The 16,089-nt window shown below is 40.1% G+C and overlaps 1 protein-coding gene across 2 annotated transcripts in view; it reads left to right on the top strand.

Annotated features, from left to right (window-relative positions):
• syne1b (spectrin repeat containing, nuclear envelope 1b) overlaps positions 1 to 16,089 on the top strand; it is a 106,232-nt gene that overhangs the window by 82,261 nt on the left and 7,882 nt on the right. For both annotated transcript variants that reach the window (XM_041811993.1, XM_041811992.1), the window contains 26 exons: positions 885 to 1,040; positions 1,147 to 1,317; positions 1,494 to 1,627; positions 1,779 to 1,983; positions 2,244 to 2,426; positions 2,520 to 2,666; positions 2,753 to 2,907; positions 4,976 to 5,123; positions 5,210 to 5,304; positions 5,420 to 5,654; positions 5,857 to 6,051; positions 6,168 to 6,293; positions 7,562 to 7,717; positions 8,451 to 8,609; positions 9,135 to 9,301; positions 9,399 to 9,561; positions 9,808 to 9,995; positions 10,115 to 10,265; positions 10,374 to 10,556; positions 10,805 to 10,942; positions 11,558 to 11,749; positions 11,864 to 12,191; positions 13,611 to 13,679; positions 14,466 to 14,593; positions 14,924 to 15,050; positions 15,758 to 15,969. In XM_041811993.1, coding sequence (XP_041667927.1) covers positions 885 to 1,040; positions 1,147 to 1,317; positions 1,494 to 1,627; positions 1,779 to 1,983; positions 2,244 to 2,426; positions 2,520 to 2,666; positions 2,753 to 2,907; positions 4,976 to 5,123; positions 5,210 to 5,304; positions 5,420 to 5,654; positions 5,857 to 6,051; positions 6,168 to 6,293; positions 7,562 to 7,717; positions 8,451 to 8,609; positions 9,135 to 9,301; positions 9,399 to 9,561; positions 9,808 to 9,995; positions 10,115 to 10,265; positions 10,374 to 10,556; positions 10,805 to 10,942; positions 11,558 to 11,749; positions 11,864 to 12,191; positions 13,611 to 13,679; positions 14,466 to 14,593; positions 14,924 to 15,050; positions 15,758 to 15,969 — 4,311 coding nt within the window. The remainder of the gene's footprint in view (positions 1 to 884; positions 1,041 to 1,146; positions 1,318 to 1,493; positions 1,628 to 1,778; positions 1,984 to 2,243; positions 2,427 to 2,519; positions 2,667 to 2,752; positions 2,908 to 4,975; positions 5,124 to 5,209; positions 5,305 to 5,419; positions 5,655 to 5,856; positions 6,052 to 6,167; positions 6,294 to 7,561; positions 7,718 to 8,450; positions 8,610 to 9,134; positions 9,302 to 9,398; positions 9,562 to 9,807; positions 9,996 to 10,114; positions 10,266 to 10,373; positions 10,557 to 10,804; positions 10,943 to 11,557; positions 11,750 to 11,863; positions 12,192 to 13,610; positions 13,680 to 14,465; positions 14,594 to 14,923; positions 15,051 to 15,757; positions 15,970 to 16,089) is intronic.

The following is a 16,089-nucleotide window of genomic DNA, read 5'->3' as shown; positions in this document are numbered from 1 at the left end:
GGTGGGCCACCAGAGCCCATTTATTTATTTGTTTAAAACACGGCTACAAGTTTGAACTCTTGTCACCTTTTCATAATTTATTTAGTCTGATGTATACAACTGGTGTCAGAGTTAAACTGGTGTAGGTTTAACTGGTGACACTTTGTTTCACCTTCTGTGCTGCTGGCTTCCCAGTTTCAAGAATTTATTGGTGTCTTCACTGACATAAATGCTACTTGGAAAGATTTCACTGGGTCACACATTTGCATTAAAATTCCCTGTTCATGAAGCAAAAATCTGATAAATGAATGGTATATACTATTAACATATATATATATATACTGTTAAACAATTCGGTAGGATGTAGTTGTTTATGTGCATTTTTCATGACTGAACAGCAATATAGTAGCATGAATCATGGTTATTTGCTCCTTTGTCTGCTCCATCTTAAGATCTAATTCAAAAGCATATTGTACTAATCATCATCACACACATAGACCCCTATAAAGTTTTCAGCTTTGTGCAGTTTGCTCCTGTTTTGTGGCTGAATGTGAAAATGAGCCAATAGCCTCTGCCCTCTCTGCTGCATCCATATCATTCTTATCCTGAGCAGGGGTGGATGCAGTGTTAGATGTGGCTAATCGTGGCCCCCTAAAATCTGATTGGCTACCCAAAAATACTTAACATTGACTTAGTATGTCTTAACCTTTTTTAAACTGATTTTATTAACTCTTACATACTAAATATGAGGTACATGCATTTAGAGTGGCCCTGTCAGCCTTTTGTTTTTTGGTATTTGGCCTTCAATAAAAACGTTTGGACAACCCTGATCTAAAGCAATATCCCATGACATGCATGACATGATTCGAGTTCTCTTTCATTGTCATGTAAAATTTCATTTTAAGGAAATGGAAGGGTTGGTGAAGGAAAAAGAGAAAGAACTAGAGAGGGTGGAGGAACAGGGCTGTGCCCTCGTCCAGAACAAGACCGATGAGGCCTGTGCTATCGTCATGGAGACGCTCCAGGGTGTCAATCACACCTGGGCTAACTTGGACCACTTGGTAAGCTGCTCTGTTCTTCGTGCTTTAATTCGGTACTCTGTTGGGTTTTACTCTTCCCTGTTCCGGTACATAAAGTCACTGTGTGTTTCAATTCAATCCTCAACAGATAGGGCAACTAAAAATCAGCCTGAAGTCAGTGCTAGATCAGTGGAGTCTGTACAAGAAGGCTTCAGAGGAGATCAATGGTCACCTGATGGAGGGAAGGTACTCTGTATCCCGTTTCCGCCTCCTTACAGGCTCCCTGGAGGCTGTTCAGCTCCAGGTGCAAAGTCTGCAGGTACGGTTACTCAAGCTGGTCTGTTCTCATCTAGAAATATTCCTTTATAATCATTGTGTCGCTTCCTACTGTTGTAATGATACTCATGTTTATATTTTTAGAAGGTAAATGTGTCATAAGTTGGCCTCTTTGTTCAGACTTGCTGATGAATAAGGCACTTTCTTTTAACTATACAGGATCTGCAAGAGGAACTGGAGAAACAAGAGAGCAGTCTGAGGAAGTTTGGTGCTGTGACCCACCAACTGCTGAAGGAGTGTCACCCCTCAGTGTCAGACTCTCTCAACAGTGCCCTTAAAGATGTCAATGCAAGGTGATATTTAGTAGCTCAAACCCCTGCTTTGACATTCAGTGCAAAGATTATAAATAGAACTGAGTCATTCTAACAGTAAGGGCAAAACATCAGCTTTACCATCCCTGCCCTCTGAATCATTTTCATTGATTCCTGCCGTATTTCCCCTCAGATGGACCGGTTTACTGGAGGAGATTGCAGAGCGTCTGAGAAGCAGCAAAGCCCTTCTCCAGCTCTGGCAGCGCTACAAAGAGCTCTATGAGCAGAGCTGCAGCAGCATCCAGCTGCAGGAGGAAAAAGCAGACCAACTGCTGAAGCTCGCCTGCAGCAAGGACATCGCTGATGAGGAAGTGTCCGACTGGATCCAAGAATGCAGCGTTAGTGAAGCCACAAAGCTGTTATTGTTTATACTTTTTAACATCTTATCACTATTAATCTGTCTTCTAGTCTGTTAATAAGACAGATATTTCACACCTGAAATTATGCATCTCTTTTGCTGCAAAATCATTGCACTGAAGAGTTTTCAGAGTCTTTATTATTGTTAAGTAAAATTCTAATGATGTTGATGTTGATGTTGTGTGTTTAAGTGCAAATGATGTTTTGCTATACTCTAAATTAAATGTGTTCACTGTCACAGGAGGTGCTCCGGTCTCAGGCTCCAGTGCAGGCCTCCCTGCAGGTTCTTCATGAGTTAGGAGACCAGCTGAAGCAGCAGGTGGACACATCAGCAGCCTCTGCCATTCAGTCAGATCACCTCTCTCTCTCCCAGCGGCTGTCTGCTGTGGAGCAGGCCTTAAACAGACAACTCACCACCCTGCAGGTAGAGCAGAGTTTTTTTTTTAGAGAAGTAGTTCTGACTTTAGCTCTTTTATTTACGTGAATAATGATTTTCTGACATTTGTTTTTTTTTCAGACTGGAGTTCAAGACTATGAAACCTTTAATGATCAGCTGGATTCTCTGGGCTGCTGGATAGTCGAAGCCGAGGACGCTCTGAAGGTACAAGATCCCAATGGCTCAACGGACCTGACAGTCATCTGTGACCGCATGGAGGAGCTCAAGGTTGTTTGTTGTTCACCTTTTTACAGTTAAATGAAAATAAAGTGTCAAGATTTTAAAATGTAACATTTGATTCTGTCCTTTTACAGAGGCTCATGCTGAAATTCAGCAGTATGGCTCCAGAATTGGAGCGTCTTAATGAGCTCGGATACCGGCTCCCTCTCAATGATTCAGAGATCAAGAGAATGCAGAATCTGAACAGGAGCTGGTCCACAGCCTCAGCACAGACCACAGAGAGATTCAGGTAAAATACATAAGTGCTCAGGGGGGAGTAACAAATTACATTTGCTCTTTAGGGGGAGTATTGTATGTCACACCATTTAACATAGCATCTATTACTGAGTATAAAAAAATCAATAATGCAAAAAGAGGAGGTCCACTAATTATAGGAACTTGGCAGTAGTTTTGCTTACACTACCAGTGATGGCCAGTAGTGCACAGCAAGATACTGATCCACTTAAAATCTAAAATTTGCTGATGTATTGCACTTTTTTATAATTAAACAGCCTAGTTAGTGATTCATATTGCACATAAAGGACAGATCATATTTTACTTTCAAAAGTACCTATTCGGTATACTGAGTAGACTATATACAGTATGAATTTCTTTTACTGGAGAAGATTTAAACACCAATAATTTCACTTTAACTAATGAGTATACTTTTTAAAAAGTAACTGGACTTTTACTTGAGTTCAATATTTCTTTTTCTTTCCACAGATGCATTAAAGATACAGTAATGGGCACAAGAAGAATGTGCCTTTTTGCCATGTATTCTCAAATTCATTTTAGCCAGTACTGATATCAGTACTGAATTATAAATGCAAGGCAGACCTAAAACTGTAGTCCTTAAAACACACTCTAGAGCCGAGGTCACTAAGACTGTGGTCCGGATCTGGACCCAAGTGCTGCCCTATCCGGACCTGTGCTTACCTTTTACCTTATTCTGACAAGTGCTTTTTTAACAACCTGTGCAGCTTTTTTACATTTACGGGGATTTATCTTCACCTGCGCAACTTTGCAACATGTGACGCTACTCAGCCAATCAGATGCTTCACTCTGACATGGAACAGCACAAGCCTCTCTCCCATGAGTGAAGAGAAAGAACTACATGTCTGTGAGCAGCTCACTACTGCAGACACAGAGAAGTTGAAGGAGTCTCAGAAACAAGACAGAGGAAGTGAGTTAGGAAGACTTAGAGATGCTGTGGTTTGAAATAAGAAAAGATGGCAACGAAAAGAGACTTTTCTATGGAGATTGACTGTTTTATGTTTATTCTTCCTAACAGGTGGACTAAAACCAACCTTGTATTTTTCAATACTCTTACAATCATTAAATATGCTAATATCAACGTTACTACGAGTCAATTAGTACATTTTTGACCACGCTGACATCTGATCTGAGGACAGAAAATAAATAATATTAGAGGTTGATATCATCAGTAATGTGATCATTGTCTGGGAAACAATGTTTCCCTAAAGTTGTTCTGCTTTTAGATAGACGCATCCTGTAGCCTGGTTTGACTGATATGAGATTCATTTCAGCTCAGGTCTAAAGCTTCAACATAACTGAAAGAGGAAGAGACAGAGAAAAGCAAGCTGCTCAACTTTTAATATGTTGAGATTTTTAATAAAAAAATTGTTTTGTGACATTTATCAAAAATTTATGTTACAAAACATGAAAGAGGGAACCCAACACTTTACCTTTATCTGATTGTTTTAAAAAATTAAACCTTTTCTAATTTTAATTAGGCCCTTTTCAAGAGCTGCTAGATAGCCTAATTTATATCTAAATAACTTGCAGCTGATTACTTACAACAAAAATACTTATTTTGATATTTTAATAGTATCTTATTTTATATTCTAATTATATTATTACCTTAAGTTCCTGAAATTATCGTTGTTTTCATTGTTTTTATGGACTGGGCTGAATTATATTACAGGTTAGAGAATATTATATATTTTAATAAATGATCCTTGCTCTAGATGTTTATGAAGGAGGATGAACAATCAACAAAAACTACAGCTGATATACTGTAGGTACCTTAAACTCCTCAAATTTACAGCTGATACTTAATGCTGCTATAGTTTGATATTTACAGCCAACATATCTTTTGTAAATATCAGAAAGAAAATATCTACTGATTTAGATATTATGCCCACAATATCGTTCAAACCTACAAGTTAAACAGTGTTTAAAATAACATACTGTAGTTGTAGAGTAAAGGCCGGTTTCACATTACTGAGAATAAATGACATAAGTGAATGGGAAAATTAAATATTTTATTTGCTTAACTGGTGTTTTTGCTCTTGCAGCAAACTCCAGTCCTTCCTCCTGCAGCAGCAGACCTTCCTGGAGAAGTGTGAAACATGGATGGAGTTCTTGGTCCAAACTGAAGAGAATCTGGCTGTGGAAATTTCAGGGAACTATCAGAGTTTGATGGAGCAACAAAAAGCTCATGAGGTAGGAGTCCCTTTGAAATCCAGCACTCTAAAACAGCTGCTTTTGAAAGTATGAATCATTACCTATCATTGTGTGTTGTATTGCAGTTATTCCAAGCAGAGATGTTCAGTCGGCAGCAGATCCTCCACTCGATTATCAGTGATGGACAGAGGATGTTGGAGCAGGGTCAGGTGGATGACAGGTAAATCTGGTCATTAAAACATCAACTCATCATACAATAAAACTAAAACTTGCTTATGACCAAAAGTATATTCCTGAATCTTCCTTCAACGGTTATACTGTTTCCCTTCCTGCAGAGATGAGTTCAACCTGAAGCTGGCCCTCCTCAGTAACCAGTGGCAGGGCGTGGTGCGCCGCGCTCAGCAGAGGAGGGGCATCATTGATGGTCTGATCCGGCAGTGGCAGCGCTACAGAGAAATGGTAGAGAAGCTACGCAAATGGTTGGTGGAGGTCTCCCATCCTTCAGAAGCCCTTCAGTCAGGGACAACAGTGCCTCTGCAACAAGCTCGCTCCATGCTGGATGCCGTCCAGGTTTGTAAAGTAAAAAGCTTACAGAGAAAACACTCAAGGTTTATATTTATGGACAGAAAGAGAGAAATACTGCAACTGAGGCACTGATGGTGTAAAAAAGGGGATGATTGTTGTTGATGTGGTCAAATAGGACACACCAGCAGGTCTGTGGTTTGACAGTTAAGAATGATTTTATCTGAGTAATTGTGCTTCTCTGATTCAGTTGAAGGAGAAGGTGCTGCAGCGTCAGCAGGGCAGCTACATCCTGACAGTGGAGGCTGGCAGACAACTGCTCCTGTCAGCTGATAGCCGGGCAGAGGTGTCTCTGCAGGCCGAACTTACTGACATCCAGGAGCGTTGGAAGCATGCCAGCGTCTGCCTGGATGAACAGAAAAAAGAACTTAACACATTGCTGAAGGTAAAGCAGATACATTTATCATTCCTACTTTAGTTTTTCAGATGTTTCATAAAGGGGAGCAACAAGCTATTTTTGTTTAAATGAGTGTTTAAAATTACTTTTTGTGTCATGAACAGGATTGGGAGAGGTGTGAGAAGGGTATATGTGGATCTCTAGAAAAACTTCGAGCTTTCAAGAAGCAGCTGTGTCAGCCTCTTCCTGATCACCATGAGGATCTTCAAGCTGAGCAGATGCGCTGCAACGTAAGAGCCTCTTTGCATTCTTATTATGTGGACGGCTATCCTTGTTGGATATTCCTGGATCATTCTTTACATTTTTTTCTACAGTATTTTTGAGGTAAAAACAGGGCATTCAGAGAGAATTCAAACCCCCTTCATTTTTTCAGTTTTGTTATGTTGTCGCCTAATTCTACAGGGGAAAAAAATAATGCCAGAATCCTATCATGACCCATCAGGTTCCTCCCATTTAGATCATTCCTGGGAGGCAAACACCTCTCTATTGAAGGCCTCACAGCTGACAATGATATCAGAGCAAAACCCAACCCACGAGGTCAAAGGAGCTATCTGCAGAGCTTAGAGACAGGATTGTTGCAAGGCACACATGGGGAAGGCTACAAAAAATGTTCTGCACTGAAGTTTTCCAAGAGCACAGGGGCCTCCATAATTCTCAGATGGAAGAAGTTTGGCCAACCAGGACTCTTTTAAGAGCTGGTTGCCCAGCCAAACAGAGCAATCAGAGGAAAAGGGCCTTAGTAGGAGAGGTGACCAAGAATCTGATGGTCGCTCTGACTGAGTTCCAGAGATCCTGTGTGGAGATGGGACAAAGTTCCAGAAGGACAAACTTTACTGCAGTCCTCCACTAATCTGGACCGCAACATAAGAAAATTGAAATGTGAAGGGAATCCGAACACTTTGCACATACTTTCTGAATGCACTGTAGCATAGATAGTGTTTGAAAAACAAATAGATGTTATACTGAGTATGGCTTTTTGTTAACAAGGTCCAGCTCGTACATTTTTTTATTTTATAAAAGGAACTTTTAGGTCTCCCATACCACATACTCCATCCTATTTCCTTTATCTTCTAATTGTGAAAAGAGTTTTTGACATTAAGTTTAATGCACACCTACGGTATTTTGTTGTACAAATTGTGATATCAAGGTGCAATTGCTTAAAAAAAAAACAACTTCACGTTTTTTCCAAGTGTTCTTTTGTTTTTTTTAATACTCTAATAAATACTATGACATGGACTTGTTACCGAGGTATTATCGTACTGTGAGATATTGATACCGTTGTATGCCTTATCACAATCAAACATGACTGGTATCAAGTATTACGTTGGGATTACTTTTTTTTTAATCAAATTTGTAAGTCACTTCAGCTATTGAGCTGACTTTGAAACAATTTAAACAGATATTTTTGTTCAAATCAAGAAATGTTTTTTGGGTTTTATTAGCAGGATTTACAAAAATATTTGACATTGACATAATATGACATTTATTTCATTTACAGGACCTGGAGAATACATTTGATGGCTGGACTGGTGATCTGGCTCATCTAAATGTGCTGAGAGAGTCCCTGTCTTGCTACATCAGTGCAGAGGACTTGTCTGTCCTGCAGGAGCGGATTGAGCTGCTGCATCGCCAGTGGGATGAAATCTGCCATCAGGTACAGAGCTCGACCCAAAACCTTAATCCTTAAGTATTTGTCTGCTGTGTTTAGGATACTGGTGAATTATTTAAAACAACTATGGAAAATAGTTTTAAAGCCAGTCCTGTATCACACCTGGGCAAGCATGAAGCATTAGTAACAAAGATGTGACTGTCCAATAAACTGGTCTTATTTTTCCAGTTCCTTTAAACACCAGATAGAGGCGCTATCGTCCAACAGAGTCTTAGACCTGTTGCACACTGGTTTGTTTCATGACAGTAAGACTCGATAAGCAGGGGAATTAGTGGATTTCAACCCATAGTTTAACAAAAAGGTGTCAGATCAGAAGAATTTCCTCTTTTTCACTTCTGCATTTCTAAAAACAGCTGTAACCTGTGAAAATCCTAAGCCCTGTTCCTCAGATTGCTTCAGTTTAACTTAAAACTGTATTTCATTTAAAAAAAAAAAAAAAAGAGAAAAAAAAACGAAACCCTTTGCAGCAGTTGCTTGGCGTGCAAAGTGAAACCTCAAGGTTGCATCCTGTGTAGGGTAGATATAATACACAGGAAATGTACAATTCTCAGTCGCTGCTTGATGCAAATGAATCAGTCTTCCTGCAGTCACATCTGCTTCCTTTTGAATCATTTTTAACTACATTTTCTGTTAAACTTTAACAGCTATTGATGGAGGATTTTTATCCACTTTGCACAGCGATGCACCAAACAGACTATGCATTGCTTTTTCTCTGCAGCTGTCTCTGCGCCGGCAGCAGGTGAGCGAGAAGCTGAATGAGTGGACCGTATTCAACGAGAAGTACAAGGAGCTCTGTGAGTGGCTCACCAACATGGAGAGCAAGGTGTCCCAAAATGGAGACATCAGCATCGAAGAGATGATCGAGAAGCTCCGCAAGGTAAACAAGGATAAGCCTGAGTGGACACCAACTACTCAGATAAATGTGACATTGATTATTTGTGTTAAATTTTGTTTGGAAATAGTTCTTTTTTAAATGCATTTTATTCTTGTCTTTTTGTGTACTTCCCCGTAATATGCACCACTCAATCATCCCTTTAAACTTTGGCACAGGTAAAATCCTGACCTGCTGCTTCTGAATGAGACATCATGAAGGATCATGTTGCTCCTTGAAAATGAAATTACCTCTCAATTGCATTAATGTTAACATTTTGTGACCCTTGGTTAATTTGTGCTCCCCATGCACAGGCTGAAGTCTTTGAAGTGGATTGCCCAGGTTCACATTTGACCAGTGGATTCTTTTCTACATATCATTCCACTTCCTCTCTCTTCCTGATTTTCTGCTTTATCCGCTGTCTTCTCTCTCCAAGAAAGGCATTAAAAGCCCAAATAGCTCTTTTAACTGAAGAAAAGGACGTTGATTTTCAGCTTTCTAAGTGTCTTTTATGGACTGTGTTGCTGTCAGGACTATCAGGAAGAAATCACAGTGGCTGAAGAGAACAAGCTGCACCTGCACCAGCTGGGAGAACGCCTTGCTAAAGCCAGTCACAAGAGCAAAGCTGCTGAAATCGAACAAAAACTCGGCAAAGTCAGCGACCGCTGGCAGCATCTTCTGGATCTCATCGGAGCCAGGTGAAGAAACACCTGAACCATCACATGCAGGACAAGGTACTATTTCTTTGGAGTTATTCACCTTGTACTGACCGAGTTTAACTCACTGTTTTGATAGAGTGAAGAAGCTGAGAGAAACTCTTGTGGCGGTGCAGCAGCTGGATAAAAACATGAGCAGCCTACGCTCCTGGCTGGCTCACATTGAGACCGAGCTTTCCAAACCCATCGCCTACGACTCCTGTGACTTCCAGGAGATTCAGAGGAAACTGGATCTTCAGCAGGTGAAATAATGCATCAAACAGTGCAACAAAAAACCCATAGATTCATTACTACATTACAAATGATTATTCATATTATTCTAATATGAATTCACCATTTACCCACATCGAGGCAGCTCACTGTAGATCAATGCAAGTACTTTACCAAATGTTATTATATGCACCTTTATCTTAACTTTTCCTGCTATCACTGTTGTATTATTACTTAGACTCTTGGATGATAACTGTCCTGATTCTCTTCCCACTCAGGAGCTTCAGCGAGACATAGAGAAACACAGTACGGGTGTGGCATCTGTATTGAATCTCTGTGAAGTGCTCCTGCACGACTGCGACGCCTGCGCCACTGATGCTGAGTGCGACTCCATCCAGCAGGCAACTCGCAGCCTTGATCGCCGCTGGAGGAGCATCTGTGCCTTGTCTATGGAGAGGAGAATCAAGTAAGATGTCAGACAATGTAGACAAAGAAAGAGCAGAAGGGTAGCATGATACTGTCATTATGTATAAGGAAATATATGCATCACTTGGTAGCATTATCCCTGATGTTCCTCTCTCTTAGGATTGAGGAGACGTGGCGTTTATGGCAGAAATTTCTAGATGACTTTGCACGATTTGAGGAGTGGCTGGCCACTTCAGAAAAGACTGCTGCTCTGCCCAACTCCTCTGGTGTTCTGTACACTGTAGCCAAGGAGGAACTGAAGAAATTTGAGGCGAGTGTTCTCTATAAGTAATTTAAAATAGTTAAGACACACCAGAGGCAGTAAGGAGAATGATGCTGATGATTATGAACATCCTAATAAGATAATATGTCTCTGCAGGCCTTCCAGAGGCAGGTCCATGAAAGCCTAACTCAACTGGAGTTAATTAATAAGCAATACCGCCGCCTGGCAAGAGAGAACCGCACTGACTCGTCCTGTCGTCTGAGGGAGATGGCTCACAATGCCAACCAGCGATGGGACAACCTGCAGAAGAGGGTGGCATCAATCCTCCGCAGGCTTAAGGTTCATGCACTTTTACCTTTATTATGTTATTGATTACTTTAAATCAAACTACACTGTCTCCATGCATCTTCTTTCATTATAGCATCTGTGTTGTTGACTGGAGAGGCTAAAGTGTATTCCAACTAAATTCACATTAGTAGATTATTTGGGGCTTTTTTCCAGACAGAACCACCAGGCTTCCAGCAACACAAGTACATTTTCAAAGTGTATTCTCTCCTAACGCTGGTGTCTGTTTTTCAAATCTGCAGCACTTTATCACTCAAAGAGAGGAGTTTGAGACAGCCAGAGATGGCATCCTGGTGTGGCTGACAGAGATGGACCTGCAGCTCACCAACATCGAACACTTCTCTGAGTGTGACATTCAGGCCAAGATCAAACAACTCAGGGTATGTTTGTCTCAGTGTTTTTAGACCTGCAGAACTAAGGAGTATTTGCAAAAAATAAGATAACTCTTTTTATTTATAACTTGATTTTCAGACACTCAAAACACTGTTCTTTAGTAGAAAGTTGAGAAAATGTATCAGAACAAATACGCAGTTAATGCTTGTATTGATTATCGGTTAAGTGCATGTATTTATTGTAGTTGGAAGCTTTTTCAACATCTGCGTTGTTCAGAGTCATCGATCTTTGAAAGCACTGCTACTAGAGAATGAAAGGCCAAAATACGTGCTGAGAAAGAATTTGAAAATCCTGGATCTTAATCTGGTTGTACCTTCGTACATTATTTATCTACACATTATCAATGCCTTCAGCCTGCTGCCATCTCATATCTCCTTATATTTGCAGTGAAGACGAGCTAAACTCACATTTGACTGTTATATTTAAAGATGACTATCTCATAATTCAAACTTGAATTTTAATTTCAAAATCGAATCAGGAATTAAACTTTTAGATTAGGTTATTCTTGATGAAGTTAAAACTGTGGAAGGACCTTGTGTTCAGCATGAGTATCATGATTGATGAGGACTTGTTCATCAGTTCTTGTTCTCCTCTGGCTTCAGTCTTTCCAACAGGAGATTTCTCTGACTACAGCCAAGATCGAGCACATCTTCCACCAGGGAGAGGCGCTGATAGAGAAGAGTGAGCCTCTGGATGCTGCTGTTATTGAAGAGGAGCTGGAAGAGCTGCAGCGCTATTGTCAGGAGGTGTTTGGCCGAGTGGAACGCTACTATAAAAAGCTCATTAGACTTCCTGTAAGACCTGAGATTAAGAAAAGCAACACTTTCTTCTAAATTATTTATTAATATGTCATCTTTTACTTTGAATGCCTCAGTTTAGATTTGACCATTCGTGATGTTTCTGTTCAGCTTGCAGACGATGATACTGAGGTGTCATTATCGGACCGTGAGCTGGAGCTGGATGAGCCTGGAGATTTGTCCAGCCTGCCATGGAACGAGCGTTTGGGGGATGGCTTCCTTTCACCTCTGCCCTCTTCAGGCCGCTCAGCCTCCCTGGCTGCCCAGTTTAGGACCGAGCGCTCAGGCCGGGACACACCAGCCAGCGTGGACTCCATCCCCCTGGAGTGGGACCATGACTATGACCTGAGCCGCGGGCTAGAGAGTGCCAGCAGGGCCCTGAGAGAGCAGCAGAGCGAAGAGGGAGACTTCCTCCAGCGGCCTGCCTCCGCTTTGTCAGGTGTGTTTATACAAAGTAATCCATAAATGTTAGAGTGATTATTGTCGACTTTTGAGAATACTGAGATTAATAATGAGGTTTTGTAAGGTGTAGGGATTCTTATAGATGCTGAAAACTGATAATGCCTTTGTGCGAGAAAGTAGAGCTTCTTTTTTTCAGTGGTTCCCAACTTTTTCAGTCTGTGATCCACACTATTCAAGTAGTTTCTAGTCTTCATCTCTGGCCAATGGTTTGATTAGCATTAACATTTTATTTTTACATGTAAAAAAGAGAGAGAAAAAACAGTGTTTAAAAACAGTAAAAAGCAGAATTTAAGAGACGTTTTGAGAAGCTTTAATTCCGAAAAGGAGCGTGAAATACTTAATCAATACTGGTTCACTGAATTTCAACGAATATCTACAGAAAATCTCGTGAAGAATCAAATGCCAGCTGATTGGGAGTTCAACTCTCCATGTTAACCCTTAAGAGTTCATAGGCTGTTTTTGCTATTTTGTTAATTCTTTTCTTTTGACAATTCAAACAACTCAGAAAAAACAACCTCGACTTTATAAAATGAAAAGTACTCGTAAAATTTAGCTTATTGTATTAGATATAGGACCTAAAAAAACACAAAAAAAATCAAATGTTGAATTCTGAAAAGATATATTTAAAATATATATACTGTATTTATAATTCTTAAAATACAAGTTTGTCATCCCAAGAGCTACAATGTTGTAAACTTACACATCAAAGTGGTAAAATCACACATATCAAGAAAAAAAAAATATATTTACAGAGCATACATTTGTTTCTAAAGGTGAACAATGCCCAAGTAAAGATTGTTTTGTTCTTGTTCATTGCATCCCAAGACTATGAGGGATTCTCAAGCAGTGTGAATCAAAAGTACAGAAGTGTATAAGTGAGCCAAAATCAAGGTACCGTAAATGCTGAATATTTCATTCCAAAGGAGAAATGGCAAAATGCCTAAGTTAGGAAAAAATTACCAGCACCAGTCCTGAATTGTATGAAACATGTGTAAAATTATTTTATAACAAATTAAAATGATCCTATTTTACTTTGTCTCTTGATGCCAAACAAAAACTCAAAGTTAGCTTAAAAATATGGAAAGTTTCCACACAAAGTGATTGTAATGCAAAATGTGGCTTTGTTTTCGTGCTATTGTGGGACAAAAATAGTGCATGGTGATTGTGGACTTCTAAGGTTTATTATATTACTCTAATAGTTTTATTTTGTAACATGTTACAAGTTCAATGTGTTTCTGTGACTGAGCCCTGTTGTCAATCTGCAGTCAAACTCCATCACACTGGTGATGCATCAAACGTTGTTCAAATCAGCTGATAAAATCCAGGAAAACTAGTTCAGAGTCAACCAGTGTCTTGCTCTCTGCTGAATGTGTGTACTGTACAATGTTTCTTGCAGATGTAGTGATCCCAGAGAGCCCTGAGGCCTATGTTAAACTAACAGAAAAAACACTGAGGTCCTCCACTGGTAGGCATCAGCAGACCCCAGCATGCCACGAGTGTGTGGGGCCAGAAATAACAGCTGCACTCTGAGTGATATCACACTTGTAGCCTATTCACCGGCTTTGAACTTGATTTGTGTTGATTTCTACTTATATACTCTCTGGGCACAGGCTGTAGCCAATGGCAGCACTTCCTAACACCGGGGGATAGGGTCAATTCCATTTTTTATTTCTTCAAATCACCAATTCTGCTTTGCTTCAAAATTAAGCAGAACTGAAATGGAATTCAGCCTAACCCTTCTTTCTAACTGGCTTTCTTTCTTTTATTTGCAGTGTGCTGTGTAGCTAACCTCTGCAGGTTTTTTATGTGTTTTTGTGTTTCAGAAAAGCATGTTGTTTCATTGTCAGCGTGACGTCTGAACTTCCTGATAACTGGGTTATAGATTTGTTATAAATCACCTTTTAAAAGGCTCCGTTCACACAGAGATCCATCACAAAAGATATTTGATGACTGGATTTTCTATAGCTTTTATTGTGAGACGAGTGTCCTGTAATGTTTTTATGTCAAAGAGCGCTAGAAATTAAAAAGTCTGACTTTGTAGAAAATGCTGAAGTGATCTCTAATCAAACTGTTCAAGAAAAGACGAGTGTTCAGGAAACCAATCTGCATCCTTAATATAACTTTTTGTGCTTCTCTTTGTGAATGGGGCTCTGTCTCTTGTTCAGATAAAATCATATGTAAGTAATCATTATAGTATAAATAGATATAGATAAACAAAAAGGAAAATAACCAGTTGATGTGCTATTTATAGGGGATGCTGCCTCTTCAGAAGCCCATGTTCACCCTCTGGATGTCAGCCGATTTCACCTGCAACAAACAGAGAGCATCCGTAGTCGCACACCCACAGGCTCAGAGCTGGACGCCTCCTACATGGGATATGTAAGTGTTTCTAGGGCCATAGAATAAACCTAAAAAATGTAGCTTTACTGATATAGCTGCAGCTAAAATATAGCTTTTTAACATGAGGTGATGGTACAGCCAACAAATCAAGTTTATGTTGTTTCTTACATAAATTCAGACATTTTTATGAGCCAATCACCAGCCAATGCTATTACTTTTACCTTTGGAGTATCACCAACTTGATTTTCCTGTTAAATCAAATTTATTATAAGGTCAAAATATTTGTCTTACTCTAGAATTTATTGTGATCTTTTTGCACTGATTTCAGCATGTATAGAGTCTGTAGACTGATGTATGTCCATTCTGTAGATGCGTCTGCTTGGTGAATGTCGTGGCAGTATTGACACAGTGAAGAGGATGGGTTTTGAGCTCAAGGAGGAGGAAGACACCGCGTCTGGACTTGCAGATCCAAGCAGCTCTGAATCCCAAACATCAGGTACTATTTTACCATTACTGCTTTTTCAGATGTAAACACTGATATTTAGTTTATCAGTTTTAGAAATTCTTGCAAATGTACTAAAAATGAGAAACTAAAATATTATATTTACACAAGCATTGAGATATTTGCAGAAACACTTGAGATGTAGCTCAGGTTCCTCTCACTTCTCTCAATCTTTGCTGAGATGTTTCTACACCTTCACTGGAGTCCATCTGTGGTAAAATAAACTGATTGGACATGGTTCGGAAAGGCACATGCCTCTCTATCGAAGGCCTCACAGCTGACACTGCGTGTCAGAGCAAAACCCAAGTCATGAGGTCAAAGGAACTGCCTGCAGAGCTCAGAGACAGGATTGTTGACAGGCACAGATCTGCAGAGGGCTACGAAAAAAGGTCTCCTGCACTGAAATTTCCCAGGAGCAGAGTGGCCTCCATAATTCTCAAATGGAAGAATTTTGGCACAACCAGGACTCTTCCAAGAGCTGGTCACCTGGCCAAACTCAGCAACTGGGGTGGGGGGAGCTCAATAAAAGAGATGGCCATTCATTTTGTGCTTTTATCTTCATGTACTTGTGTACAAAAGTACTCCAAGTCAATCTGAATGGCAGAAAAGGCCGACTTGGGCCTTTGTTTCCAGCTTTTCTCCATTACAATGCATCTTAGGTTACTGCAGCTACCATAATGTTTGTTTCTTCTTTAATCCAGGAGTGATTGAGCGCTGGGAGCTCCTGCAGGCTCAGGACCTCAGCAAAGAGATACGCACAAAGCAGAACCAGCAGCAGTGGCAGCAGCTGAACTCTGACCTGAACAATGTTTGGACTTGGTTGGGAGAGACAGAGGAAGAGCTGGAGCAGCAGCGGAGGTTGGACCTCAGCACAGACATCCAGACCATAGAACAGCGGATTAAAAAGCTCAAGGTATTATCAGTATTTTTTTTTATAAGAATCATTGCATGGTGTATTTCCTTTATTCTTTTAAATGATAATTTATTTCATTTTGTTTCTGAGCAGGTTAGTTATTTCAGAGTCTTACCATTC

Source organism: Cheilinus undulatus, linkage group 18 (assembly GCF_018320785.1).
Source record: "Cheilinus undulatus linkage group 18, ASM1832078v1, whole genome shotgun sequence".
In the NCBI taxonomy this organism is placed as follows: domain Eukaryota; kingdom Metazoa; phylum Chordata; class Actinopteri; order Labriformes; family Labridae; genus Cheilinus; species Cheilinus undulatus.
Note: the sequence above shows the minus strand (reverse complement) of the source record. Positions and strands in the feature narration are given on the sequence as shown.